The sequence below is a fragment of the Cyprinodon tularosa genome, unplaced genomic scaffold (genome assembly GCF_016077235.1).
Source record: "Cyprinodon tularosa strain WSP-4 unplaced genomic scaffold, ASM1607723v1 ctg214, whole genome shotgun sequence".
Taxonomy (NCBI): Eukaryota; Metazoa; Chordata; class Actinopteri; order Cyprinodontiformes; family Cyprinodontidae; genus Cyprinodon; species Cyprinodon tularosa.
In genome coordinates this window covers 1,172,197-1,199,977 of record NW_024038796.1, presented here as the reverse complement: position 1 = coordinate 1,199,977, position 27,781 = coordinate 1,172,197, and the positions used below count along the sequence as shown (strand labels likewise).

General features: G+C 36.6%; 1 protein-coding gene and 1 long non-coding RNA gene across 5 annotated transcripts in view; one reads left to right on the top strand and one right to left on the bottom strand.

Moving 5' to 3' along the window:
- LOC119783956 overlaps nt 1-18,318 on the bottom strand; it is a 30,185-nt gene extending 11,867 nt beyond the window's left edge. Inside the window, exons 1-3 of the long non-coding RNA XR_005280881.1 lie at nt 18,183-18,318; nt 12,499-12,559; nt 4,122-4,191 (exon numbers count right to left, since the gene is read on the bottom strand). This is a non-coding gene — a long non-coding RNA (uncharacterized LOC119783956). The remainder of the gene's footprint in view (nt 1-4,121; nt 4,192-12,498; nt 12,560-18,182) is intronic.
- Nucleotides 1-27,781, top strand: part of sorbs3 (sorbin and SH3 domain containing 3) — a 44,156-nt gene that overhangs the window by 13,621 nt on the left and 2,754 nt on the right. For 3 of the 4 annotated variants that reach the window (XM_038285722.1, XM_038285721.1, XM_038285720.1), the window contains exons 2-20: nt 3,611-3,681; nt 5,578-5,760; nt 6,276-6,348; nt 6,776-6,897; nt 6,997-7,060; nt 7,603-7,635; nt 7,722-7,809; nt 10,710-10,818; nt 14,388-14,441; nt 14,601-14,708; nt 15,319-15,374; nt 21,903-21,973; nt 22,544-22,605; nt 22,689-22,735; nt 22,845-22,959; nt 24,603-24,728; nt 26,718-27,224; nt 27,348-27,439; nt 27,547-27,653. In XM_038285722.1, coding sequence (XP_038141650.1) covers nt 3,670-3,681; nt 5,578-5,760; nt 6,276-6,348; nt 6,776-6,897; nt 6,997-7,060; nt 7,603-7,635; nt 7,722-7,809; nt 10,710-10,818; nt 14,388-14,441; nt 14,601-14,708; nt 15,319-15,374; nt 21,903-21,973; nt 22,544-22,605; nt 22,689-22,735; nt 22,845-22,959; nt 24,603-24,728; nt 26,718-27,224; nt 27,348-27,439; nt 27,547-27,653 — 2,029 coding nt within the window. In that variant the 5' untranslated portion in view covers nt 3,611-3,669. The remainder of the gene's footprint in view (nt 1-3,610; nt 3,682-5,577; nt 5,761-6,275; nt 6,349-6,775; nt 6,898-6,996; nt 7,061-7,602; nt 7,636-7,721; nt 7,810-10,709; nt 10,819-14,387; nt 14,442-14,600; nt 14,709-15,318; nt 15,375-21,902; nt 21,974-22,543; nt 22,606-22,688; nt 22,736-22,844; nt 22,960-24,602; nt 24,729-26,717; nt 27,225-27,347; nt 27,440-27,546; nt 27,654-27,781) is intronic. The other variant, XM_038285723.1, reaches the window with a different exon arrangement.

Below are 27,781 nucleotides of genomic sequence, written 5' to 3'. Positions count from 1 at the left end.
GTCCCGGGAAATACGGACGTTTGGTCACCCTACATTTTATAATCTAAAGTATTATTATAAGTCTTTACTTTTTTAGTAGCTCCATTACTAAGTGAAACAAATGATATAAATCAATCTCAGACAGACAGACATGTTTAAAGATTTGACCTCTGTTAGCTATGATTATTTTCTACTTACATAGAAATGTAATTTGTGTATGTTATATTCTACTTATATGCAAATGATGGTTTTTACATAAGAAATGTGGGTGAAAAGTGTAATATCTGCTTGAAGGTTGTTAATTGCAAAATGCACATTTAAGCCTAAATGAACATAGACTTTGATTTATTGAACCTTACCACTGATTGTAAAACAGCTTGTAAATATTTATCTAAAGCATTTAAGGCAAAAATACCTCATCTTGATTACTCCCATGATCTTCAGGGCCTTAAATTAGTAGAAACTTGATTTTCTTTACATTCTGTTACAATGCATCCACAAAGGTATTTCTTGGGATTTTAAGGGATTTTTCAAGGCAGATTTGTACCATGGCTTTGTAATCAGCCCATTTTACTAATATACTTTTAAATTTAAAGCAGCGCTTCTCATTATCTTTGGAAGATGCATGGTTAAAAAACATCCTCAGGATATTTTTTAGAGAATATTAGCATTGCAATTTTGCCATAGAGGTCAAATGTTTCAAAAACATAAAATAAAATAGTTAGATAATAAATAAGATTTAACACTTGGGTAAAGTTATCCTCTTAGCAGGACGAAAGATAGGGCGAAAGATAATGTCATGATCTTGGTTCTGGCTGGCCTAATTGCTCATTCCATTCACCTATCTACTCTGCCTGGTTGCTCATTATCAGTCATCTAATCCACCTGCTCCTGCCTCTATTTAATGTACTTGCATCCAGATTTCATGGCCAGATTATCCTGTTCTCATTCTCAGGGGCCAGTGGAGAGAGGGTTTTTAGCGTACCGTAGTGTCTCTAATTTTCTAATCCTGACCTGATCTGCCTATAATCCACTGAGCGTGTCTGTTCCTGTCTGATCTCAGTGGAGAGAGTGGTTTCTACCTTACCATAGTGTTTCTGAGTACCTGATCCTGACCTGTTCTGCCTCTTAAACACTGAGCCTTCCTGCTCCCATCTGAACGTTTGCCCTGAGCTGTCTGTGGACTCCTGGAACCCTGAACCAGCCTGTTCTTATTCTGATTTGTAATCCTGACCAGGATTCTGACTCAGTGACCTCTGAGCCTTCCTGTTCTGATCTGTTTCCCCGACCTTGCTCGGACTCCTGCTTGTCCTCCAGGACTGCAGCATCAGGGACACCCTTGGTGGTGCCCACCGCATTTAGTTGGCAGCTATCCAGCTGGATTCTACCTCATTCTCTGGGATGGACTGAACTGTTAGACCAGAGCTTCAGTGATAGACGGCCTAGCCGCGGATCCACAGCCCGCTCGTTTTCAAATAAACCCTTTGAGTTATTCCACTGTGTCTCGCCTTGAATACTGGGTCCTTCCATCCTGCATTGTGACACATAAAGCCTGAGCTATATTAAAATGGAGCTAGAATGGCCTAGTCAGAGTAAAATATAGAATCTGTGGCAAGGATTTGAAAGTTGTCGTTAGGAGGGACTGAGAGTTGAGATACTTTGATAAGAATAAGAATCTGCAGTACACAAAAACAGGAAGGATTATAGAATATTTGTCAGAATTTTTGAAAACCATTAATCTTTTTTCATTTATTTACAATTGAGTTTCTTATATAGAATAATAATAAAAAAACAAAAAACAAAACACCAACTGTGGTTTAGTTACACAACAAGATGAGAAAAACTTTAAAGGGTGTACTGTATATCTTCAGTAAGTACAGCTTCTGTAAGGCAGAGAAGTTTCTCATTGGAATGCATGGTAAAGAATCTGTGTTCCGGTTTCTGATGAAATAACTTTAAAAATGACTCATCCTGTCATTTGTCCTCCGTAAACAGATTTTTACAAATATCAGGATGCCATTATAGAGGAGGTCGTGGAAAAACAAGAGCAGCATGTAAAAACATGCTGGCATAATCTTAAGTCATTATTTGTAACTATGTTGTTTGCACGGTTGGATGAATAATCCAGCAACTTCTATTGAGGATGATGAATCAGTTAGCATGCCTAAGCATTCATGATGTTGTTGTTATTACAGTCTCCTAGTCCGCCTGTCTTCCTGTCTTCCTCTTCTCTTAACAAACTGGATGTTGACTCAGTAGTTGTATGAGCTAAACTGGCAGACCAAAAGTTTCTCATTTGAATGATTTATGGTAAACTCTCTGATACTCTGCTGCAAATGCCACATGGAAAACACATTAGTGCAAACTATGTCAGGCAGCTTTCAGGCCGTACTAGTCTCGCCAACACTTATTCTGCACTTTGACGCCAAGTTGGAAAGCTGTAGCTTTCAGGGAATTGCTTTTTTTTTTTTTTTTTTCAAGAAAAGAAAACAAATCTCAAAATGAAGCCCCTGCTGCAATACCTGATCTCAGTTATTGTCAAAAACTTTGTCGCTGTGGTAACATAGGGTTTGACAACAATACAGGTTGTCTGATTTTAAATAACCTGGCACCGTTCACTCATAGAAGCTGTAGATTCCATGCCTGCAAATTCATCATGCATTATTTGGCTGCCTGCGTCCCTCAGAGGTATAAAGAGCTTCCCCCTCACTATCTATGTGCCTTTCATGTTGAAATAGCTGCCCTAACTGATACAGCACATAACTTTCAATAATCGTTCTTCATTATCCTGCCTCATTACAGAATTGTTTTACTCATGTGAGTCACTCCTTTTGTTTTGGGTGGTTTTTTTTCCCCTGGTTGCAGGGAAATGTGGGTGACGTTGACTTTCCCTCGCTGTGATAATGGCTGGATGGGATAATGGAACAATTGTCAAGTTTGCCTGAGAGAAAATAGCAGAGTTACAACAGAGAGGCCCAGGTTCATTACTCATGAATTTTGATCACTTGGGTTGAAAGACACATAAAATAAGATAAAGTCTTAAAACATTCAGACAGCCTTCTATTAACATGGATCATTTCATGATAGTAAAAAAATCACCTAGAAAAGTTGTCTTCACTTACTTTATGCAAAGTGTATCAGTTAAACAAAACATCACACAAATGTTTTCTTTTCAAGCTTTTTAAACGGTTTAACTTAAATAAGATAATGATTTTCTATGCATTTTTCTACCACGTCATGCCAGATAATGTAATTATTTAAAAATTATCTAAAATATTACAGTATATTTGGGATTTAAATACATTCATTAACTCGGATTAACCTGTCTGACTTTGTGATACATTTACAGAGAAAACAGCATTTTTCATAAAGACCTGACAACTATGGAGCTCTTACTGACTTATTTTGCATTATATCTTAAAGTGGAAATTACTCCTTAATCCCTCTGCGTATAAAAACGTCCTCTATTTGCAACTGTGTCAGCATAGCTTGCTCTTCAAAAGATCAACAGACACAAACACAATCACACACACAAAAAGTAAATCATGAGATTAAAGTCTTTCATATTTCTTTAATAGGTGTACAAGGAAAGTTGAAGTTGAAGTTAAATATTCATCATGTGTCTTTTCAGAAACTCCATGCTGGGAGCGAAACATTGATCTCTGCTACAGAGGAACCATAGCTGATCATATGCAGACTCAGGTAATGTATCTTTAAGTTTAATGGAATACTTTGTACCAGTTATGGGTATGGGCTATGATGTGCTACAAGAATATGTTTAATTTAACTAGAATTGCACACTCTATATTTATATTATCTGTAGAGATTCCAGAGTCAGGCTCCCTGGGTAAGCCCTCCTTTTGTTGCACCAACAGCCAATCAAAATGCAATAAATTATTTTAGATTTAGGGGTTGGATAAAATCCAGTGCAGTTTGACACATAGCACACCTCCCCATTCACAGAAGAAAACATGAGAACGCCACCTTAGCTCATACAGAAACACAATTGATATTGTATTTCCACCACATTACAGATACATTGACATTATTTCATTTGTGTCTCATTCAGCTTTCTTTCCAATGAGACTTAAAGCAACAGCATGTGACCCACCTAAAAAACCAATACCACTTACATCACTCACCACTTATGTCCAGGACCCTGATCTGCTGTATTTTCCTTGGCATCAACAGATTTAGTCCCAACTGGTGTTTCTGCAGGATAAACACAACATGACTACTAAATTGTGCATCAATCATAGCATTTTTTTAAATAATTTTTTATTGTCATTATTGAACATACAGCTGCAAACTTCAATAAGTTAGGATTATTATTATTATTCCTCTATGTGCTTTTTAAAGCCTAATAGTAGCAGCCATAATGTTTTCCTGAGCATTTTAGTCTAATTAGGTCACAGAACACAGAGCTTTCCATTAAAATTATCCTCTCATCTTGCAGCAGTTTATCATGTTGTCTTGTGGAGCAGTTACCTAAAGTGCTAGGCTAAAATTAGCATGTTTGCTCTAGGTTGATATGAACTGTTCATGATTAGGCTAATAATAAGTAATCATGTGTGAAGAAAACTTGGAGACAAAGTTGTTGTGGTTCATAAACTCAGAGCCCTGATTTGTATGTATTTGATAAGCGGTGTTTCAGCGGTTCTCTCTGCTGCAGAGCAAATTGCATGATGCACTGATGAAGCTGCAGGAGTTTAAAAGTCATTATCAATGTAAATGGTTGCAAACTCCAGATTCTTTAGGGCAGACCAAATAATGTATGATATTGCAGTTTTTTTCAGCCATGCACACAAAACGTCACAGCTGTGACAATGTACTGTCACATGACTTACTGCGGGTGAAGCTAACACCAAACCACAGACTTTGAGTGGACTGATAACAGGGATTGGTAACAGTCAGGGACTATCCCATTCAGATTAAGATACCCTGATAACATCATCAACCAACTGTTTGACTTACATTTAAAAAATCAAGTCAGCTAAAAAGAAAAAAACAACAAGATTATTGTCAGTACAGTCTGAGTCACCACAGCAGCATATCTTTTGTGTATTAGTGGGGCTGTTACTAAGAGACTGGTATTTACCCATGACCCCTGACAACCACAAAGACAAGATGAAAACACTCCATTCAAAATGGGAATGTTTCAATTGTGGGCTTAGACTCTCAATCATTTGCTGACCAAACAGGTCTGGGATCACCAAGGACTTAGAGGTTGATGTTTTCATCCTCCTCCAGTTATCGTGGACCCCAGCTCCTCTGATTCTGACTCCTGTTTTAGTTCCCTCCACCAACTCTACACTTCGAGTAAGAATTGTCTGCAGCTCTTGTGAGAGAAATTATAAACAAGAAAAGTTGAAACACCACTTCCCATTGCTGTTTCTTTAAATAAATTAGAGGGTCTTTTCATTTCAGGCTCCCCCCAAAGAGAACAGTTATTCTCTTGAGAGTAGCGGGGCCTCTAACAAGTTCACATGACCTTTTCTCAGAGCATTATTTAACCAGAGCCCACAGGAAGACACAACGGAGCAAAGTTCATGCATTGTTTTTATTCATCCATATTTTTCTTATTTCCTCTGTGTGCAGCAAAGTGCGGAAGTAACGGGCCATCCAAATGGCTCCCAGAATCATCTTTTTGGGGAGCCTGAGTTTCCTTCAAGCCAGCACATACTGACTTCTCCAGAACATGTGGTGGTCATCTCCCCTGGACTCAATACGCCTCCGCTGAACCCGTTTCGCTCCACAGGCCCAACATCTGGAGTTGTCAAGGTATGTTACAGCCTGCAGCCTAATGTGATGGTTGTACTGATAATTAATGAGTGAGTGTTGGCCTAGAGGTTAAAGCAGTGTGCTTGTGCTCTGAGAAGGTTGCAAGTACCCAGTTTGATCCCCACTCTAGGTCCCTGAGCCAGACCCTTAACCTCACACAGCTCCCTGGGCGCCATACAATGGCAGCCCACTGCTCCCTAAGGATATGGGTCAAATGCAGAGAATGAATTTCCCCATTGAGGAACAATAAAGGGATTTACATTTTTACTAAATGAATTATTTGAACAAGGGCTCCTCCCTGTGGAAAAAAAGATGTACTGCACTGCACAATTTATAGACATGCAAAAATAGTGTCAGCCATGTTTAAAGATGAGTATAAATCCTTAAAACATCTCAATTTCATATTGCTGCATCCATGATATGCATCCATATGAACAGTTTTTTTTATATATCTTAAACAAATAAAACTTTTATATAGAATCCAAGGCTTATTTTCATATTTGTGTTTATTCGAGGGGTCAGAGGTAAATGGAGGGGGTCCAACGACTCTGAGATTTGGATCATACTATGGACCTTCCCAGTCGCCAGGTAAATATTTTAAGTTTCCAGTCAATACCTCACCATATAGTTTTGCAATACAAGTTATCAAAAGTTATATGGAAATAATATTCAGAGAATATATATATATATATATATATATATATATATATATATATATATATATATATATATATATATATATATATATATATATATATATATATATATGTATAATCTAATTGAATAGATATAATCTATGGCAATCTCTAACCATGGAAGTTTTACAAATATCAAGAAAGAGAAATTGTTTTGAAAGACCCACAACTACAGCTGTGATTAAAAGACACGCAGTGCTTATTGATCCAATAAAATAATTGTTTTATTTGATTTTATTAAGTTTTCATTTGTCAAACTGAAACAGCCAAAAAAAGGAAACCAGCAGAATTGTATAAATTTCTTTACGTCCATTGTTCAGGTGAACTTTCCAATGGAGTCCAGGGCTCTTCTACTTCGGATCCAAATAATGAGGGGAGGCTTATTAAGTTCTCAGGCATAGGTCCAGTCGATGAGAGTGGAATGCCCATCGCCTCTAGATCGGTAAAATATAAATTACCAGAATTTTTTAGTTAAAAATAACATGATCCAACAAATTCATCAGGTTAATTTCCTTTCACTGCTCCTCCCTGAATGCACCAGAGCGTGAACAAGCCCAGGGACTGGTACAAAAGCATGTTCAGACAGATCCACAAGAGACCAGAGGGTAAGAAACTCTTTCTCTCCTTTATTTTTTACTGTGGCAAATACAGAGTAAATTCCACTGTGTCAATATGTCAGATTCTGAGGAGGTTAGCAGGAAAACTAATTATCACTGTGGTAAAAATAAAAGGCTTTTAAGGTCTCTGTAAGTTTCTGTTCATGAGTTCTGACAGTAATCCGGCTAATTTTCTCAGCTCCTCCCAAATCTTAGTCATTTGTCTTTTTCATGTGCTGTGAAAAACATTTTTTTTTCCTGCTGCAACTCCTGCAGGAATTTGGATGTTTAGGTTTTGAAGAGATCTTTCTTGTTTGTTTTCAGCTTATTAAGTGTTGCTGTGGCAACATACATTTATCAAAAACAGTAAATGCTAAATGTCTTACAAAGATTAATAAAATCAGTCATGTAAGGTTTTGCAAATGGAGAATTTGCACACAATTTTACATTTTGCTTTATTTATCATGTTGACCTATTACATCTGTCCTATTCTGTTACATTTTACTTTTGTGAAAAGTTTCAAATGAATCTCTCTCTTTTCCTTTAACCAGAGCTGGAGGATTCAGAGCGGTGGTCCTCAGAAGGTGAGTTAATCCTTTATAATGTGTGTCAACATTGTGTGCAATCAGTGGTTGCTTTAGGATTTTTTGTGTGATTCACAAATCCACAGGCCTCCAGTTCTCTGCAGAAAGAGATAAAATCCTCCAAGAAGACGACGGCCTCTTCAGACTAACGCCTTATGGATCCCTGCCAGATTGGTGAGTTCAAGAGACAGGCTGAAAAGCAGCACTATGAGAAAGGCTGTCACTCATTTCACATCTTTATTTCTAAAAAGGCTGTACAGGTTTGGTCCAAAGCAAACAAAAGAAAGGAACATATTTTACAGAAAAAGTTTGATATTTTGAGAATATTTCTTTAATTGATATGGATTCTTTAGTATAATACCTGTACCTATATTGTAGTTTGGGATTAATGAGTGGGACAAAGAACAGATGAGACTAATGAGCTAACTACGGTATAAACAGCTGAGAGCAATCAGAGAACAAAGACGAAAGGAGATGGAAGGCAGAACAGGAACTGTGTGCTAACAGAGCTCAGAGGGATATAAGAAAGACTGGACACCTAAAGGAGACCTGATATCAGAAAGAAACAGCAGAAAAAGGAAAACCAAATAATAATAATAATTAAAAAAATGAAGCTACTAGTAAGAAATCCATGAAAACTTTAAATGCAAGAAATGTAACAAGATACACATAATAAAGAAAACCTAGAAAAAGTATTCCTTAATTATGTCCATCAAGGTTCCACACCTTGATATCAACAGTCAGGTTATCCAAAATCCCGTTAAATATCCTAAATATTTGTTTCAATTGTGTTAAAGAGGAGGCTCATCTAAAAGGTTTAGGTTAGGAAACCCGGGACCAAACATTAGGTGTGACTTCTACTGTTGGAAGAAAGGGTCACAGACTTTCTGGTGTCAATTTTAGAGACACAACTTCATACTTATATCCTGATAATGAAATCTATATCAGAAAACAAATATAAGTTCTGTTTATACTTTCAACTTCCTGCAGTTTTGCTTTATTAGCCTTTTTTTATGTTGTCTATTGAAAGTAATGTTTGTGTTTTGCACACTGTATGCTGCACAAGTTTTAACATTAATGTGTGTGCATGTCCCTGCAGTTTGTTTTCGCTTAATTTAAAAACGGATTTCTTTCAAAACTCCAGTGTTTTCTCTGGATCAAAGCATCTCATGTTAATTTTCCCTAAATTGTTTCTTCACCTTCTCTCTGTCTCACATTTGCAAGTTTAGCTTTATTGTTGGTTGAAGCACAAGAAAACATCTACAGCTTTGCAAGTAAAATGTTGCTTTTAGTCTCTCGTATAGAAAACAGTTTTTTCAGTGCTGAAAGATGAGTAGTGCATGCTGCCGTCATGCTGTTTTCAGTCTTGCTCCACCGGGTTCATGTCAGACTCTATTGAAAAGCTCAGCGGATGCTTCATTCTGAGTAAAAGCCAAAGTAGAGTTACTTTGAGGAGATCCATCATCCAGAGTAGAGCTCAGAACAGCTTATTCACATGAACAGAAATTTCTTGAGATAGTTCAGGCATTTAATCAGGATCTCAACCAGGCAACTCCTTTTTGGACTTTTTACAGACATCCTCCTCTGGGTGGACCCAGAACTTGATGGAAGGGACGACATATATCTCCTCTGGCCTGGGAGGGATTTGAGATCCTTCCAGAATTAGCATGAGTGTGTTGCAGAGGAGATTAATGTCTAGATTTTTAATCTACCTTTAAGCCCTGCAAGCTTAAATGAGAAATTAAGATAAAAATTTAGAATGAGCTCTGTGCCTTTACCTGTGGCTTGGATCGATAAGCGAAAAGTTTATCTGTAAATTTCTATGATGATGTTTGTTATTGCAGCTTTGGATTATAAATCCTTTAAGGGTAGAAAATAACTAGAAAAAAATGCGGAAGAGATATAATCCATATGTAAAAATTCACCTGTAAGCCTCCATCACACATCATTAGCATTTTATATGCAGCAAAGACCCTTTTTGTGCTTTGGACTTGCAACCAAAGTAAAAAAAAAGAAAAGCTATTTAATTCAATTGCATAATAAACACAACGTGGTTCTAATTTTATTCTCAACCTTGAATCATAAGTTATGAGGCATGAAGAGGAAAAAACGACACCTAAACTAACTCAAATCTACCATAAAATGTGCCCAAGGATGCTTTTCTCAGAGGAGCCCTTTGTGAGGAGTGAAAGACATTGCTGATCTAACTGTGGAGAGTTAAACCAATCAGAATCTAGTATGAGACACTTCTAGGATTTACATGTTTTTTAGATATCAGTCAAAAGACTTTTGCTTGAGTAGTCAATATCCAGCATGGATAGGCACATAGAGCAAACAAATAATTTACACAGTTTTTCTTGTTTTTAAATTAGCTACTGTGTTGACTTTGTGCTGCTGAAGATTTTCAGTCATCCAGGTCATAGTGATAGCCGGAAGGAATAAACTAAGTTGATTCAGTTGATTCCTTCCCCCTATCATCGCAACCCCCTCCTTGCAGGGGGACAGAACACCTCACCTGTTTAGCCAGGCCAGCAATTCCCTTTAATGATAACCCCTTTCAGAAACAGTGACGGTATCGGGTATTACAGGCTAACTAAGAAACCAAACGACCCTCATTTCAAAGGGGCGGAACTGTTCATCCGGTTCAGTTTGCATGTTTTCTAAGCCAAAACAAGTTTTTTTGGGTCCACTCTATAAACCCTCAAACTCAAACTGACATTTGAATTTAAAAAAGCTTCCTGGATAAGAAACGAAACATCTTCAAACTTGGAAATAAAGTCAAGCAAATTGTTTTTTAACTTTTCTGGAATGTGTTGACTTTCTTTTAGCGTAATAATCCAAGAATAACTCTTACCAATGTTGACTCTTCTTTTACGTGATGCACACCCCAGCTGACTGCTTCTGCGGATGCCAACTAAAAATTAGTGCCAAATCCTGTGCAGGAAAAATTTGGAAGACAAGTTTGGATTTGTTGTTACAGGCACTCACAATGAAGCCACATCTAAGCTGTTGTCTATGTGTTCCTGTGGTGTGTCTGTGTGTGTTTTTGTGTCTGTTGGGGTGTTACGTTTTAGGACCGAGGATGTAGATAAGCTGTCAGACCCTGGAAAGCAACACCATCAACCCAGGAGCATATTTGACTTTGAGCCTGAAAGGAGCTCCACTTCAGTGAGTAACAGCCAGGTACGGGCCTCCCACACTGTCACGTTTTAAATATAGACTCTGATAAAGCTCTGATACCAGCTCATATTTCCCATGTCTTTATATGGATCCAGGGTCATGTTTGGAGATGTTCTCACTAATTCTTTACAGTCTGTTTTCGAAGTGAGGAGCTCATGAACAAATCGTTCACCTTTTCTTGAAGGATTATAGTCTAACTCCTCAGATTACATCTTCTCACGCAATGCTGCCTGTAAATTCTCAGCTTTATCTGTGTTCGGATGATTTCTTACTGCAAAATGAGCCCAGTTCTTTTAGTTATTGGATTCAATCAAGTTAAACATAATTTCAGAAAAGAAAATGTAGAATCTATGCTTATTATCAGTTTATGCAGATTGTAATATCCTGATATTGTCACAGAGTTAGTTCGCTGTAATCCACTACTTCTTTTTCTGGGCCATTTCTTTTATGCATGGAGCTGCAGAACTCTGAAGACAAGAAATCTTTGTTTCTACTCCCCTGGAAACTGATTGGTCTTTTGATTTGCATTAAGGTGTTAATGCGTTCTAGTACAAAACTGCTCACAGCAGGGGGACTTACTTCATTTTGTATTTATGGTCTACATTCTGGAAATAAAACAGCTCACAGACCATATCAGGTGTTGTGCTGCTTTAGTGTGACACAGTGGACAGGAAGACTCCAGTAGGTCTGGTATTCAGAGAGATGGATTCAGCCAAGGTTTTACAAAAAGGGAATAAGCAGTTTGTGGTCCTCAGCTACAGTGCCTTTTATAGTAATGGGATAGAACTAGAATATAAAAGTGTAAAGTCTTTGTTGAGAAAGGGAGTATAGGAAATATTGTTGAGGTTGTAAAAAAGGAAATATGAGTTGGTTTATTCCTTGGATCCCAAAACTATGCTCTGGTACTCTTTAAATATAAGACTTTGATCTCTGCATGCTGGAATTTGTCCTTTTTATTATTGTGTTAAGATGGTTATGATGAGTGGCTGAATTTATTTGTTGTCCAGACATATTGCGCCAAATTGGCTTAAGGCCTAAGGCAATACACACACACACACACACACACACACACACACACACACACACACACACACACACACACACACACACACACACACACACACACAAACACACACACACACACACACACACACACACACACACACACAGCTCCCTTGAAATATGTTTTTGCTTTAGAAAATTGGATATTTGCAGTTCCTTTAAAAACGCTGAACTTTTCTTTATGATTCTTTTCAACATGATGTTTGGCACTGGAATCAGGTTCATATATTTATTTATTTATTTTTTTTTCAATGTCAAATATATAAACTCACCCCCATTAATATGTGGATAAATATCCTTTGGCAGGCATAAAACGAATGCCTCTAGTAGCCATAAAGCAACTTCTGGCATCTGGTTGTATAACTGACCACTCCTCCTATCATAAATTGTAAAGAATATAATATTTTTGGTTGGATGTTCGCAGCAAAGACCAGGCTTTTAATCAAAATTACATCTTTTGAGTATAACTCATACGGAGGCATCTCAAGGAGCTTAATGCTGGCTGGTTTTAGATTCCTAAGCAAATCTGTGTGCTTGAAGTCATTTTAATGCTGAAAACCAAATTGAGGCTTCAAATTAGCTGATTTGAGATGCAGTATAAGAAATGAAAGGCAATCCTACCACAATATTATTCCTCTCATTTTGTCGACAGCTGGCATGGAGACTGTCCCACCGCAGGATCCTGGAGGAAAACATTTTTATTTATTTTTTTTGTTAGAACCCTCTCAGTTGTCATTAATGTTAAACTTGCTTCATAGTGGATAAAAACTGTTACTATGCAGAGGCCTTCAGGTTGTTGTATTTTTGGGCTGTTCTCGAAAATTTAATGAAGCAGTTTCCTATAAAATCTAACTGAAAGTTAAAAACATGCAATACAATGTTCTTCTAAACTGGAGGTCTTCAACAGGGGGTCCGCAAACCCCAAGGGGGTCCACGGAGGTACTGCATGATGGTCACAAAAGAATTGGTTGATTAGACTTTTTTTTATATTCCCCCCTGTAATTTTTTTCACTTATTGAAATGTCTTTAAACACATTAACATGAATTCAACACACTGTAGTAAACAGATAAATGGAGGCAGAAGATGTCCTTCGGTCATTAACGCACACATTCAGCGACCAACAGGAGCTCTTTTAAGCTGGGCACCGCTAATAGACTGTTGTATTTCGACCCCCAGGGACCACCAAGGGGTTTGATCCTTTCCATACATCTAAACAGGTTAAATTCATTCACAACACCTGTCCCATCAACGAGGAATCAGAATCAGAAATGCTTTAATAATCCCACGGAGAAATCACTTTCGTTATATTACTCCATTTGTAATAGAGGGACTATAGGACCAGCAATTACCAGGAATTGAAATACAATTTCATACAATATAAATAATTAGGGGGTCCCCACTCCATCTGGGCATCAGTTTGGGGGTCCTTGGCCTGGAAAGCGTTGGAGATTCCTGCTCTACAGACAACTCCTTAAAGGTGATAGCTACAAGTTGAACTCCTCCCAGCCAGTCGGTGGCACACTCATGTTCACCCACTCTTTTTTTGTATTATTTGCCAGGCGGTTACAAAGTCTGCTAATGCAAACTTCAGTTAGCATTAGCAGCATTAACCTGTTTGGAAGAAAATAGTCAACTACTGTACAGTATGTGGGGCTTTTTTTTCTTCCTGGCTTTAATATAAGTAATGTAATTCTGAGTTATTTCAGCTCTATTATGCAGCTACCACTATCTTGCAACTCCTGATCTCCATTTCATGTAGCTTTAATCTTTAATTTCATTTGCTGTAGAATTCCTTAATGTCAATGTTGGCATTATAACCTGAATTTTTTTATTTTTTATTTGGATTTACGAATCCAAAATTTAATACACAATTATTTTAATTCTATCATTTTTTTTTTTTAATAAAATGAAAACTTTTATCCTGCACCACTCTTGTTTTGTGGGCATGTTATTTGAGAAAAAAAAATTGCTTTGGCAAAAAAAAACTAAATAAAAAAAAACCCAAGTCAGAAAGCAATTAAGCTAATTTAAATAAGCTGTGAATATCTGAGAAGAATATGGTCAGAATTATATAATTTTCATCAGTGGTTACAAAATTTTGATTGAACAGATTACAAAATAGTATACTCCATTTGTATGTTGCTCTTCTAGTATTTTCCACCAATCAAAGGGCTTTACACTAGAGCCACATTCTCCCAGTAGCACTCACAAAAGCACAGATATGTGTTTATCATGCACTGATACACATGTGCAAGCTGAGCAACTTAAGGTTCAGTGCCTTGTCCCAATATATTTTATACCAATTTTAGATTAAATACAGGTTCATAGGGTTTATGACTTAAACATAATTTATTCTACTTTAATTTGATTTTTAAAGAGCTGTTATTTAGGGTTATATTCCAGTAAAAACTGCTTATGGTACACCATAATGTGGTATTTTTTTATGAGCGAGTTGATTTCCAATCTGAGGCCTAAACCGACTGCTGTGTGGTTTTTATTTCTTCCCTAGGTTCATTTGTCCCAGAAGAGACAGGCTGAGAAACCAAAATCTCCTTCAATTGAGGTGAGCATCTACAAGACAAACAAAATGTTGCTTTTTTCTATTTCATGCTAAAAATATTTGATTTTTTTAAGCTTAGAGAGGAAATGACAAGCTCCAAATATCAGGCTTTGTGGTAGAATTTTATTCTTGCATTCCAACACTGTAATTGCTGGGGCTCAGGCCAGTCTGCAGTCTGAGCTGAACCAGTTAGAAGCAGAGCTGGACTCGGAGATTCAGGGCCTGGAGAGGACTCTTTCCCAGAAGAAGCAGCGTCAAGGCCGGGGTGAGGTACTGAGCCCCCATACCGAATTTCTTTGCTAAGAATCACTCCTCCAACCCGTCCCACTTTGATTTAGCAGAACTCCAGCACTCCTCACTTCCCAATCATAGCTGCGTGATCCCTCTGCTTACCAGCTGTTAATATGAGCATTCTTTTTTTCTCTCTTACTTGGATGATTGCCTGAGAACTGCCTGCCTGATTTGCACTCAGATTGATCTATTTTCTAATTCACTTGCTTGCAACTTCTCCACAGCAAATGCAAAACTTTTAGTAGAAAATAGCAACAACAAAAAACACAACTTCTTGATTAGGTAGTTTAGTACTTTTCCTTTTAAATTCTTACAGCAAGAAATTCAGGTTAAGTGTCATGTTTCCTTTCTATGTGATTGAATCAGACTGAAACTCTCAGGCAGCCCAGACAAACCAAGAGCAGTGCTGCTGTTTGTAGCCGAGGAGCATAGGACCCAGGGGATTTCCTTGCACTGTTGGGAGTGGTCAGCACCTCTACTTTGTCTGAGTTGTTGTGAGATTTCCTCTGAACTGTGAGAACATACAGAAGGCTGAGAGCCTCTGCAGGGAACAAACTGGGTGTTCACACAGTATTCCCCCTGTTTGCAGGAGGCCACAGGCAGGGATCCAGTAGCTGTTCCAATGGCTGCCTCTGCAAACCACAGGTTAGTAAGCATAGAGGTAGAAACATTTCAAGAATATATGCAAGTTTTATACTATATTTGTGATTTGAGATGCCTATATACTGTCATGCATATGCAATATACTGTAGAATTGATGCATTATATGAGTGGAAATATGTAAACAAAAATAGATTTGACTAGTTTAACAATTCAAGTGTCCTTTAAAGTGTTGTGAATACTGTTAACCCTTTTAAGGCTGATGGAAGCAGTAATAGTTTGAGATCCAGATTTTTAAATTGTTAATTGACTGTTAGAATAAAATCCACATGATTTTTTAAATATATGTTAATATCATGAATATAAACTCCAGGCTTATGTGGTTGTCTCCTATGCATCATATTAAACACATTGTGCAGCGGTTTAAATGCTTCAGGAACCTCCAGGCGAGGTTTTATCAGAGTGGATTTAATTTGAGAAGATTAACTGGTTATGACACAGCTGTGTCTTCTAGTAGATTTTACCTGTAATATACGATGATGGTCTTTTAAAAATAAAAATTGGTCCCCAACTGTCAGTGCCAATAGACCCTTGTATTTCGACCTCCAGGGACCCCCAAGGGGTTTGATCCTTTCCATACAGAACAGGATAAAACATCCTTCACATAGTATTAGCCAGATGTGAAAAAAAAATTAAAATATTGGTGTTTTGTTTACCCATTTTCTTTAGGTTCTTTAGGCCAACTGAGTCCTACTGGGCTGAACATTTTGTAATATTTTGTAACGAACTAATGCAAACGAGGAACTTTACAATTCATTATTATTATTTGTTTATTTGAGTAGCAAACAAAGACAACAAACAACAAATGCCACCACAGCAAAATATGTTGAAATTCAAGGGTAGGTTGAAGTTCACAGAACTTATGAAAAACCCACCCCTGACTTATCATACACAAAGCTGCAGTTAGATTTTCACCTTACAAAAGCTGTCAACAGTTTGACTCTTTATAGATACCAGCTACCAAAAGGTGAATAGCATCTATTTGTAAGCGTGTATTATTGTACAAATTATACATTTGAAACGTTGAAAGGAAAACAAAAACATTTACTAAGCACTTTCTTAGTTCTTCAACAGGTCCACAATACCACTATTCTATTAGTTATGATTGTACAAATGGAAAAGAAGTAAAGAAATAAAAACAATTTAGACACTTGGATATACAGTAGCTAAATTCACCATATGAAGAAAACTGTTATAATAAAAAAAAAATCCAATTCCTAAAAAGCATGAGCCTCTGTTTTTCTGTTCTTTTATTATAGATGTAAAATAAGTTAATTTATGCAAACTAATATTGAGAAAAGTTTAAACTTTCTTAGAAAGGACACCTTTGGCATTTTTTTAAAACAAAAGTTAACAGTTGTGTCCTGTTCTTTCCACTTCACTGTTACAATGAGGCACGTTTCTGACGTGCTAGGATTACAAGCTAGGGTTACAAGCTTTCCAACAAGAAATTTGTGAGGAGATTTTTTCTCCAGTGCTTTTCAAATCACTGTTTATACTGCTATAAATGTAAAGGTCATCAGTTTATAATCGTTTGGCTGGTAAAACCTGATATTAGTGCTGGATTTAAATTTAGAATAACATTTCACTTTTAGATTAATAATTTCCACTTAAACAGTTTCGATCGATTGAAGCTTTGAGCTTTCGTTTAATCATAAAATAAATAACAGCATTATTTTGCTTTTGTCTTTTTTTGTTTTTGCTTTAATTCTTGTAAATAACATCACTTTATGTCTGGAAGGTGCTATATAAATAAGCATATTAATCCCAGAAATTATTTGGTCAAACCAGATAGATGTCATGATTTGGGTATGGTTAGTTGACACAAAAACAGAGGCAGGGAGGCAGAGGTAAATTTCTTGTGGATTTAATAATGATTTTACTGAAAACAGAATCAGGTTATCAAAAAACGAAAACAGAGTTTAAATAAACAGGAAACCAGGAATCCAAAAAGAAAACAAAGTCCAAAAATCCAAAATTCAAAACGTGAAAACTAGTCAAAACGTACCAGAAACCAAGGAGACATCAGGGGATAACTATCATAAGGATGAAGGCTCAGAGAGAAGGAGTTGGAGCATGTTTGATGAGGACCCAGCAAAGAAGAACAGAACACAGAGAGTATTTATAGGAGACTGAAACGAAGAGAGAGCTAATGAGCAGACAGGGAGCAGATGGGCACAGAGCAGGAGAGGAAAAGAGCTAGGGAAAAAGGAGAACACAAGAGGGCAGTAGAGGGCAACAAATAAAAAACCTAGAAAAATGAAAATATCCAGAAAACACAACAAAATAAGAATTAAACCACTGAGACTATTAAACATGGAGGAAAGTAAAAATTAATACTCAAAAGAAAAACACAACAGAGCCAAGACTAAGACATTAATTGAGAAAAAAACAAAGAACATAATAACTAAGAATTAAACCACTAAAACTAGAAAACAAGGAACAAAGCAAAACTGGATACTCAAAAGAAAAACATAACAGAACCAGAACTCTAACAATAGGCATATCATAGCAAAAAGCTAATAGAAAATCCCCCTCAGAAAAGTTTTCCTTTAAATGTAAATCCCCTCTTAATAATCTTTAATAATGCATCAGTGCTTTCCTGAAGTCCTCCTGCTGTTTCAGGAACCCCAGAACTGTAACTCTACATAACAACACGCTAATAACTAGCCGGGCATCTGTTACATATTACAGTATATCCTTTCTGAGTTTTGTTTTAAAGCTGTAATTGTAAGTAGTTTAATTTTTTTTTCTTTTTCTTGAAAGACCAGGACAGCATTTCACATTTCTCACCTTGCATGCGTTGCATTCCTGGATGATTCTTGCAGTTGTCAGCCTAATTGAGCTCTTGGAATGTCTCCTTTTTCAAGTCTTGAAAGGATTTTGCAGTAGATCTGTTATCTTCAACCTCAGCGTTGTGGATTTTTCCTCAGCTGTGCTTGTCCAGCTGCAAGCACAACACAGAACTAGACTGTATCAAAATATTCAAATTACTTTAAAAAAAAAAAGAACAAAAAAGGCAGTTTGGCTGAACATAATGTCAGTTAATTCTTAACCCGGGGACAAACCGAGTCATTGTTCTGGTCATGGCTATTATTGGGACCAGATTTATAATGTTGGGAGGTTTTTTCGTTACTATTCCTTTTCAGGGCATTACAGAATAGCTGCAAACAGATAACCTGGACATTAAACCAAATAGATTTGAATGTGCATGCAGTATAGGTGCAACAGTACACTAATACACACCTTAAACACTAGGTACAGCCCTTTGGGTTTGGCAATTACTTGCACCGAACAAACACAACGTTCTTCTAGAGCTGAACATATGCACAATGTTTATGTGCAAAACTTGAGCCATGATTCATTTCGCAAGCTTAGCAATGAGACACCAATACAAGAAGTATGTGCTTCCAGCTATGACTAAAGTCTTCTTTTTACAATGAAGTAAGAGCATTACTCAACAATATGAAGCTACTTTAAGCTGAATGTAAACACCTCTAGTACTGGTGAAAAAGTCCTGCTGTCTGTAATAGCATTCAGCTAGTGCTTTTCATCGTCTAAGCAATTCCAATGCAGTTTAATAATCTTTATTGTTTAATAACAATTCATTGTTGTTCAAAAGTTCATAAATAGAAACCTTGACCCTTTTTATATAGTTTTCCTGTTTTTGAAAATGATCCAGGCATTGCTTAAACATGATTACCGTTAATTAATTGAACATAATCAATCCAAACGTCAATTCAGTGTCAAAGTTCTAGGATATTACGAGATCAATTTTTTAGATTTCACTGTTACCTAAATTGAAATTCTCTTGATCAAAGTATATCAAAAATGTACCTCCCATCACTTTAAAACGAACTGTGATTTTAGTGCACCATATATCATTTTACTATCATATCATAAAATGATAGGGCTGCAAAGTGGGTAGCACTGCTGCCTTGCAACAAAAAGGTTTGATTGCCCGGGGGCTTTCTGAATCAAGTTTGCATGTTCTCCCTGAGCATGCGTGGGTTTTTTCTGGGTACTCCGGCTTCCTTCCACAGTCCAAAAAAAACAAACAAACAAAAAAAATACATGACTGTTAGGTTAATAGGCTTTCCTACATTCTCCTTAGGTTTTATCTCTGTGTTGATCATAATACAATTTTTAGTGAACTCAGCACCCCATAGTCAGGGACAAAATTAAAAAGGAGATGTATTAAATTATCTAGTTCTTTTTTTCTATAAAACGGTAAAACAATACAATTATTGACAATTATTACAGCAACTATTAAGCATTAGATTTCATGTGGAAAAGGATCCGCAAGCAAAAAGAAGATAGAGATTATTGTAGTACAAAGGATATTTAATTATAATTTCAAAAAACAATTTGACTAACTAAATTTTCCTTAATCTTGCTTGACTAAGGAATGATGCTTAAAATTATTATCTTGCTTAATACTGGAATTAGGATTACTTGAAATTATTGCTATTGAGTTATGGTTTCAAGTGTTTTATTTGTTTTACTACCTTCTTCTATCTTGTTTTCACTTGTTTTTATGCTCGCTTTTACTCTGCTTTCCTTTAGTTGATGTAAAGCACTTTGAATTTTCTTTGCATACATTTGTAGCTTTTAAACATTTCTTACCTTGAGTTTGTAAAACAATGTATTTATTGCACTTTGTAAACTGTTTGAAGAGATGCCATGTGTAAAAAAATAAAAACATGGTCAACAGAGTTATCCCTTAAATTTACAACGATAAGGAAAACTCGTAACAGTTAAATCAAGCAGAGATAAGGCATTGTTTAATATTGGAAGTGTTATGATGCAGGTGTGTTTATGTCTTTTATCTGGTTACTTTATTTTTGCCACATTATTTACTTACATTATTTCGGGATCTGCATCTTTTTGTTACGTATATTTTTACATGGCATCCAAATTATGGAATTTATTTGAAAGAAAAAGGTTAATATTTTAAGGAAAAACAAAGGCAGGACAATTTTATTTGCATTGGTACAGTTAAATTCAGTAACAAGACAATTTAAAGTGCTGTACATGAAAAATACACAAGAAAAGAAAAAAACAAAAGAAAGAAAAAGTTGGACTTTAAACTTAAACTAATGATCTTTTTTAATGTAAATCCACTGATTTAATCTCACCTTTTTTGCCATCTTTAGATGAGATTTGTTTAAAACACCAACAAAAACACACAGTTTCTAAGAGGTAATCATTACATCAGTTGGGAGACAAAAAAAAAAACTTGCTAAGGAAAATTATGTCAAAAAAAACATTTAGAAAGAAAAATAGTTTGTTTTAATTATTACATTGTTGTTGTGATGTTTTTATAAATGTAATTCCAAACTATAGGATTAATTAACATCAGTCCACAATCCCACATTGATCAATAAAAAACAAACTATAGACTCATTAGGTAGAAACAGCCAGATCCAATAACAGAGAGAAAATAAGGGACCTAAAACCTGAAGATGATTACTAGGACCAGGAACAGGTAAATCTGATTAACTGGATATAAGATAGCTGTAAAGGGGAAGCTGGGAAGAACTTATTGAATGAGAAGCTAACAATAACTGATAACTAGATACCATAAAGAAAGACAAGAATGAAGGAAAGGGAAAAAAAACTGATGCTGCACATCATTGCAGATAGTAGCTAGTTTTACAATAACCTATTGCACAAAACTACATTCACTGCAAAAACAATCTAAAAATGAGTAAAGAGTTCTTAAAATGAGTGTATTTACCCTTAATTTGAGTATTTAAATAGTATGCCAATGGAATGAGCCTTTTTACTCTTAAAAATAGATAAGTGTATTGAATTTGGTGCAATATAAGTAAACTGATCTGAAAATTGAATTGAATAATTAGGTATTATCCACTTAAGAGACTGCAGGAGATTTTTCTTATTTTAATAAATTGTCTTATGCCATTGGCAAAGTTTCTTTTACCTGCTCAATATGAGAAAAAAGGCCTTTATTTTACGAAAAAACGACTTACTTTGATTTCTATATTTTTGCAGTGTTTGTGTTCTAATATTCTGTAAATGCATTTGTCTCTGAAGTGCCTGCAGTCAGCCTTCTAACAGAGATGCCACTCATATTCTGCTGATTGTATTTTTGAACCAGAATTCCCTTCACATGGCTGATCTCCTTTAGTTTCTAAACTCATGACTCTCTGGTTGTGAAACCAGAAACCCTTTCAAACAATCACATTTTTCTTAGAAAGAAAGAAATGGAAAAGTGCAGTCATCTTTCTTTTTTAGCCAGTAAACTGTCAGTGTGAAGCAACACGTGGGGGAGGGGGCACCGCCGCATTAGTTTGTCCTAGACAGATAAGATAAATGTTAGGAATTCTTGTTCAGGACTTTGAAGGAACATTGTGACAGAAAATGTTAGAGGTTTTTGATATGTTTACCCTTTAAAACCTTGATGATGTTGATGACTAGTAATTGTATTTTTGTAATTAGAAATTCTTTTCTCAAAACTAATCAAGACTCATTCTTTCTTCACTTTTCCAGCAGCCTGTCATCATCTAAGCATCCTGTCCAGCGTTTTGGTGGTTTACCTTCGCCTTCTGCTACTGCACATGGTAAAAACAAAAAAAAATGCTTTCAAACCTTTTATGCTCAGAAACACCAGAATGGAGACTAATTTTGAAAACAATAATTCATTGTCTTTTATTTTCCACAAGTTTTTGTGCTTTCCTCTCTTTCCTGAATAACTTCCCTTTTATTGATGTGTTTAGAAACCATCCAACTTGTCCAGTAAATTCGATGAAAGCTTTAAGTAATCTAATATATCCTGATGGTCTCATGGTTCAACTTTATTGCTCATGTTCTGTTCCTGCCAGCACTTTCCTGAGAAGACCGTGCTGAGATGGTGGAAAGTCTTAGCAGTTTTTCCTGTAGAAACAGCTGTTAATGGGTGGGGAGGAAGCTCACAAAAATAGGAAGTGAAATTTCGAGGAGCTGATTAAAGATTAGCTTTATCTAGGGTTTTTTTTTATTTTCCGGGAAGTTCAAGTACCGTTTTGAATTTTAGCCTTTGTTAAGACTGCAATGGCTTTCGGATTCCTTGCTATTTTAGCAAAAACTAAGCCAACAAAACATACATATCCTCCCCTCCATTGATCCCTTTGTTCTGGCTTTGTGTTTTTCAGTAGGACGCCCCTCCTCTGCAAATGAAACCACGGAGCCTCCATCAAAGAAAGAGGAGAAAAGGGTATTTTTTCCTCAATATTATCTGTTGCATTCAAAACGAATAGTCTTTTTATAGGTTTAACATTTTTTTTTTTGCGTTTGTAGATGAAAGCTGCAAGAGTCAAGTTTAATTTCCAGGCTCAGTCACCCAGGTGAGACATGTAGCAGGGAGGTCAGGCCTTCAGGCTACAATAATGCTACTGTACAATTTCATTTCGTAAAATGATTTTTTTCCCTCTTCTGTTTTTGTGATGTATATAGAGAGCTCACACTGCAGAAAGGGGACATTGTTTACATCCACAGGCAGGTTGATGCCAATTGGTTTGAGGGCGAACATCATGGGAGAGCTGGCATTTTCCCAACTTCTTATGTAGAGGTGAATATCTGTGCTGTTAAATTTTTTTCTCTTGAGCTTACACAGCCTTGCGAAGGTATTTTATGTTACAGACCAACATAAAATTGAGCATAGTTCTGTAATCTTCATGAACTCAACAAGAGCATAACCACCTTTTGCTAAATTCAAAGTCGCATTATTTTGTGCTATCTACCAACTTTGCTTGTCTAGAGGCCGAAAGTTTGGCCCTTTTTGTATTTAAAAATAGCTAAAGCTTAGTTTTATGGGATTGAAAGCATGAGTGAACTTATATACAGTATTTTGCCACAGTCCTAGCTGTTCTTGCAGTAGGGCTGGACTTTAACTAGACCATGGATCTGCAACCTGGGGCTCCGGTGGATCTTCCTCACTTTGGCTAAAATTGATGAAGAGCCAGCCAGTTTTTTTTAACAATAGATATACTAACAAGTGCATGTTATAGCTTTTATCAAAAAATAATGTTTATGCTCTTTTATGCAATTTTATTTGTTTTATGTAATGCTTTAAGCCCTTTTTTTAACAATTCATAAAATAAATTGACTATTTTTTAAACTAAACTATCCAAAAACAACCCATTCATTGCTTTTCATAAGTTTTTTCCTTTATTTTAAAAGCTAAAATTTGAAATGGCACGGTAGTCATTTAAAAAGAATCAATCTCCTGTGGTATGTATTTTAAATGGAAGTTTTCTTATGCAGAACCCCGGACTAGACCATTCAAATGTGATTCGATCTAAATCAGTTAATCTGAGCTTTTGGTGTTTCATTGTCTTGCTTTAAGGTACTGTAAAGCGAAGCTCCATGATGTTGTGATGGCATGTTTATGTGATGTGCAGCACTTAATAATTTACATGCTAGAGAAAAAATAGATTCAGGTTTCATCTGAGCAAAGCACCTTCTTTCCATTTATATGTTCCCTACATATCTTGTGGCAAAAGGTGGCAAACAGAAACCAGTGTTTCCTACAGTTAAACCTTTTTTTTTCCAACAGTAAGTTCTAAAAGCTATAGTTTTGTAGTCCAAGGCAAATATATTATAACATCTAAGCTGTAGATTAATGAAGCGTCTCCATAGTTAATGGCTTCTTGCCTCTAAGTTAAGGTACACAGCCATGTCTTGAAAGGCTTACAGTGAGACATGTCTTCAGATGGAATCTTTGAGACGGTCATAGCTTCAAAAATATTGTTATGAAATTGAACCCAACTTTATTTTTATTCAGTCTACTGCATTCTTTGGCCTTCATGATGCTGTGTTGTTTTCTTCAGTAATACACACTTGAGGCATTCAGAGACCAGATGTTTTTATTGTGATTAAATAAAAAATAGTTGACACCTAATTAGTGGACTTCTAAAAGTGACAGTTGCAATGCAATTTAGGTATAATTTGTAAATGACTATTATATAATGTAAATTATTTTTTTTGAGTAATGAGGCTCAAAACAAACACATGCTAAACCATTCTGATTATTGTTTAGAGATGAAGCTAAGTTTATCATCACAAGAATTTACAAATACACTTTCCTCTGTGTGAATCTATCTTGGTCACATTCAGGTAGATTTTTTTTTAACAAAATGTAAAATAAGTAGAAAGGATAAATTAGTTTGTAAAGTGCCATATATTGAATCTTTCATAACTCTTTAATTTCAGGTTCTGCCTCCCACAGAGAAACCGACGCCGATAAAGTCTCCGACTCTCCAGGTGTTGGAGTATGGAGAAGCTGTAGCTCATTATAACTTCAACGCTGACCTTCCTGTTGAGCTTTCCTTTCGTAAAGTGAGTTGTTCCTTATCTTTGTTTTCATTTGTTCCTCTGACGTCCGTACAACTCTTTTAGTTTCAGAGTATGATTGAATGGACTGATAGTTTTGCTATCCAGGTGAAAGCATCTGAAAGCTTTGTTGCCATTTATTTAAAAAAAACATGTTAAATCACTTTTTAGCGGTTTGTCAGCTTATTTAGTGATTGTAAAACAGAATAATTAGCTAGTTTGGCTTTGCGTAAAGATTCATCCATGGTCACAGCTCAGTCATGATAAGGTCAGGTGTTTTTCTTTAATTTCCTAAAATGTGGGGAAATCATATGGAAGCATACAAAGAATTTCCTTCCATTGTTAAGCTCATAAGATATTTCATTATTCCTCCCAAAAACTCTTTTCCAACAGTTTGATTCAAAGAATATGTTGTATTTTCTTCTACAAAGAGTACAACCTATCACAGAGGAGATAAATCCTAATGACGATTTAAAACAAAAAGCAAAGAGGGTTGAAACCACTGAGAATAAAAAATGAAAAATTAATTGTGCTTATGAACAGGCATACAGTTTACAGCAGTTTTTTCCAGATGCTATATTGAAGTAAATATGAAGAGGATTAAAGTAAAAAAGGTAATTAAATATAAAGTTCTAGATCTGGTATTAGATCACAAATTCTCCTGAAAATGAATGGGAAATATATAAAACATAAATTATCCAGCTCAGTTATCATAAGTAATGTCAAACACATAAAAAAATGACTCCTATTATCTGTTTATTAGATTAAATTGATTAATATAATTCCTTTATTTTACAAGTTCATCTAACTGACAAAGATAAAGATGTTACTTTTCCCATCTAGTCTGGTCCGTTTAGTTTCTCTATATTTATCTTTTGCCTGCCTGTGGCATGTTTTTATAGTCAATTGTGTAACAAAAGCAAATCAAAAGAAACAATGTAAAAATAGACGTCATGGCTTTTTAAGAAACGACAATAAATAGATTATATTGCATTATATTGCATAGCAGATCTAAGTACTGAAAACAAAAAAGCACGCTAGACGACATAACTTCGGATGAGACGGCAAACAGAACAGGAAACTCAAGCAGCTTAAATCAGGAGCAGGCTATTTTTAATATTATAAATTCACTTTATTCCGGTCATATGAACAGTTTTAATGCTACATGCATTCTAATTCTATCCTACAGTTACGCATAAATGCTGTTTAGTTTAGTTTATCCATTCTTAATCTGGTAAAGTTGATCAGCCCATTGCAAGCAATTTGAAGTCCATTTTTCTAATGAGACAGTTTGCTCACTATAGGAAAAGATTGAAGACATCTGAGTCATTAAAGACAATTCACCCAAAAATCAGCATTTTACTAGCATTTTTTAATGACCTGTTTATTTTAATTGTGTTGTTTTACCTGTGCGCTGCTCAGTGGGGCAGTGGGTAGCACTGCTGCCTTGCAGCAAGAAGGTTCCGGGTTTGTTTCCTGGCCTGGGGTCTTTCTGCATGGAGTTTGCATGTTCTCCCTGAGCATGCGTGGGTTCTCTCCGGGTACTCCAGCTTCCTTTCCACAGTCCAAAAACATGACTGTTGGATTAATTGGCTTCTCTAAATTCTCCTTACTGTAGGTGAGAGTGTGTGCTTGACTGCTTGTTTGTCTCCGTGTTGCCCTGCGATGGACTGGCGATCTGTCCAGGGTGTACCCCACCTCTTGCACATAGACAGCTGGATATAGGCACCAGCACCCCTTGCGACCGCACTTGGGATTAAGCGTGTAAGAAAATGGATAGATGTTTTACCTGTTTAATTACAACACTACAGAATAAGGTCCTTCCTGAATAAACTTGGATTAAGCACATCACAATGCTGGTAAAAATGACTGCATGTGTTTTGTTTCTTTGGAGAAGTTTTGAGGAGAAAGAAAAATGCAGAGTTCTGCACCTCTGAGTTATCATAATATTAAAGCTGATGTGAAATTGACTTAATCCTGTTGTCTGCATGGTAGGGTGAAGTGATCAGCATAACCAGACGCGTTGACAATCAGTGGTTGGAGGGCAGGATCCCTGGAACGAGCCGGAGCGGCATCTTCCCGGCCAGCTACGTGCAGGTCAACAAGATGCCCCGCACCAAATACTCCACGGATGACTTCTCAGCAAGCCCCATGTCTCCTATCTCCCCTGGACCGCAGAGTCCGGGACGTCCACTCTTCTCTCCATCGCCGCGGTCACCTCTGTCTCCTTTCACCCCCCCGTCCTTCAGCCCCAAACCCGAGCACTCCCCCTTGAAACCATCGTCACCTGTCCCATATGGCAGCCCTGCCTCACAGTCACACTCCCCCAACCAGACACTGTCATCCCATCGTTCTCCCCACGGCACCCCCAACCTAAACACCCACTCAGCAGCAGCACAATCCACATTTAGACCGACTTCACCTTCTTTTCAGTCGTCAGCGTCCACGCACAGAGCAATGGCTCCTTCAGCGAACACTCCCAGATACACCGGTCCCTCACAGGTCTGCTCTCTCCCACGCCTTCAGAAATCACAGCATGCCCACACCTGTCTTCTCCCCGTTTGTGTCAACACAGCGATATTTATGATGTCACATTACCTGATGTGAAGTTTGTTTCCCCCCCAGGGAGCAGTACCAAGCCCATATGCTTCTTCTAATGCACATGTCAGCTCACAAGCACAGAACAATCCTGGTTCTATAGTGGGGCAAGGCCAACCGTACGTCTGTCTTTTAACTTTGCTGCATAAAAGAACGTCCAACATTTATTTGGTAAAACTCGGCTTTTGTACCAATTTGTCTTGTTTTTCTGTTTTTTCAACTTTAGGTATAAAGCTATTTACAACTACAAACCCCAGAATGCAGACGAGCTGGAGCTTAGAGAAGGGGACGTTGTGCAAGTGATGGAAAAATGTGATGACGGCTGGTTTGTAGGTAATGAAAATTTCTCTTAAAAATCACATAAAATGATGCCTGTCTTAATTAACCCATAACAACCAAGACCTAATAATATTTAAAAGATAGGCCAGACCAAATCCAACCCAAAAGACACATTTTTTGTC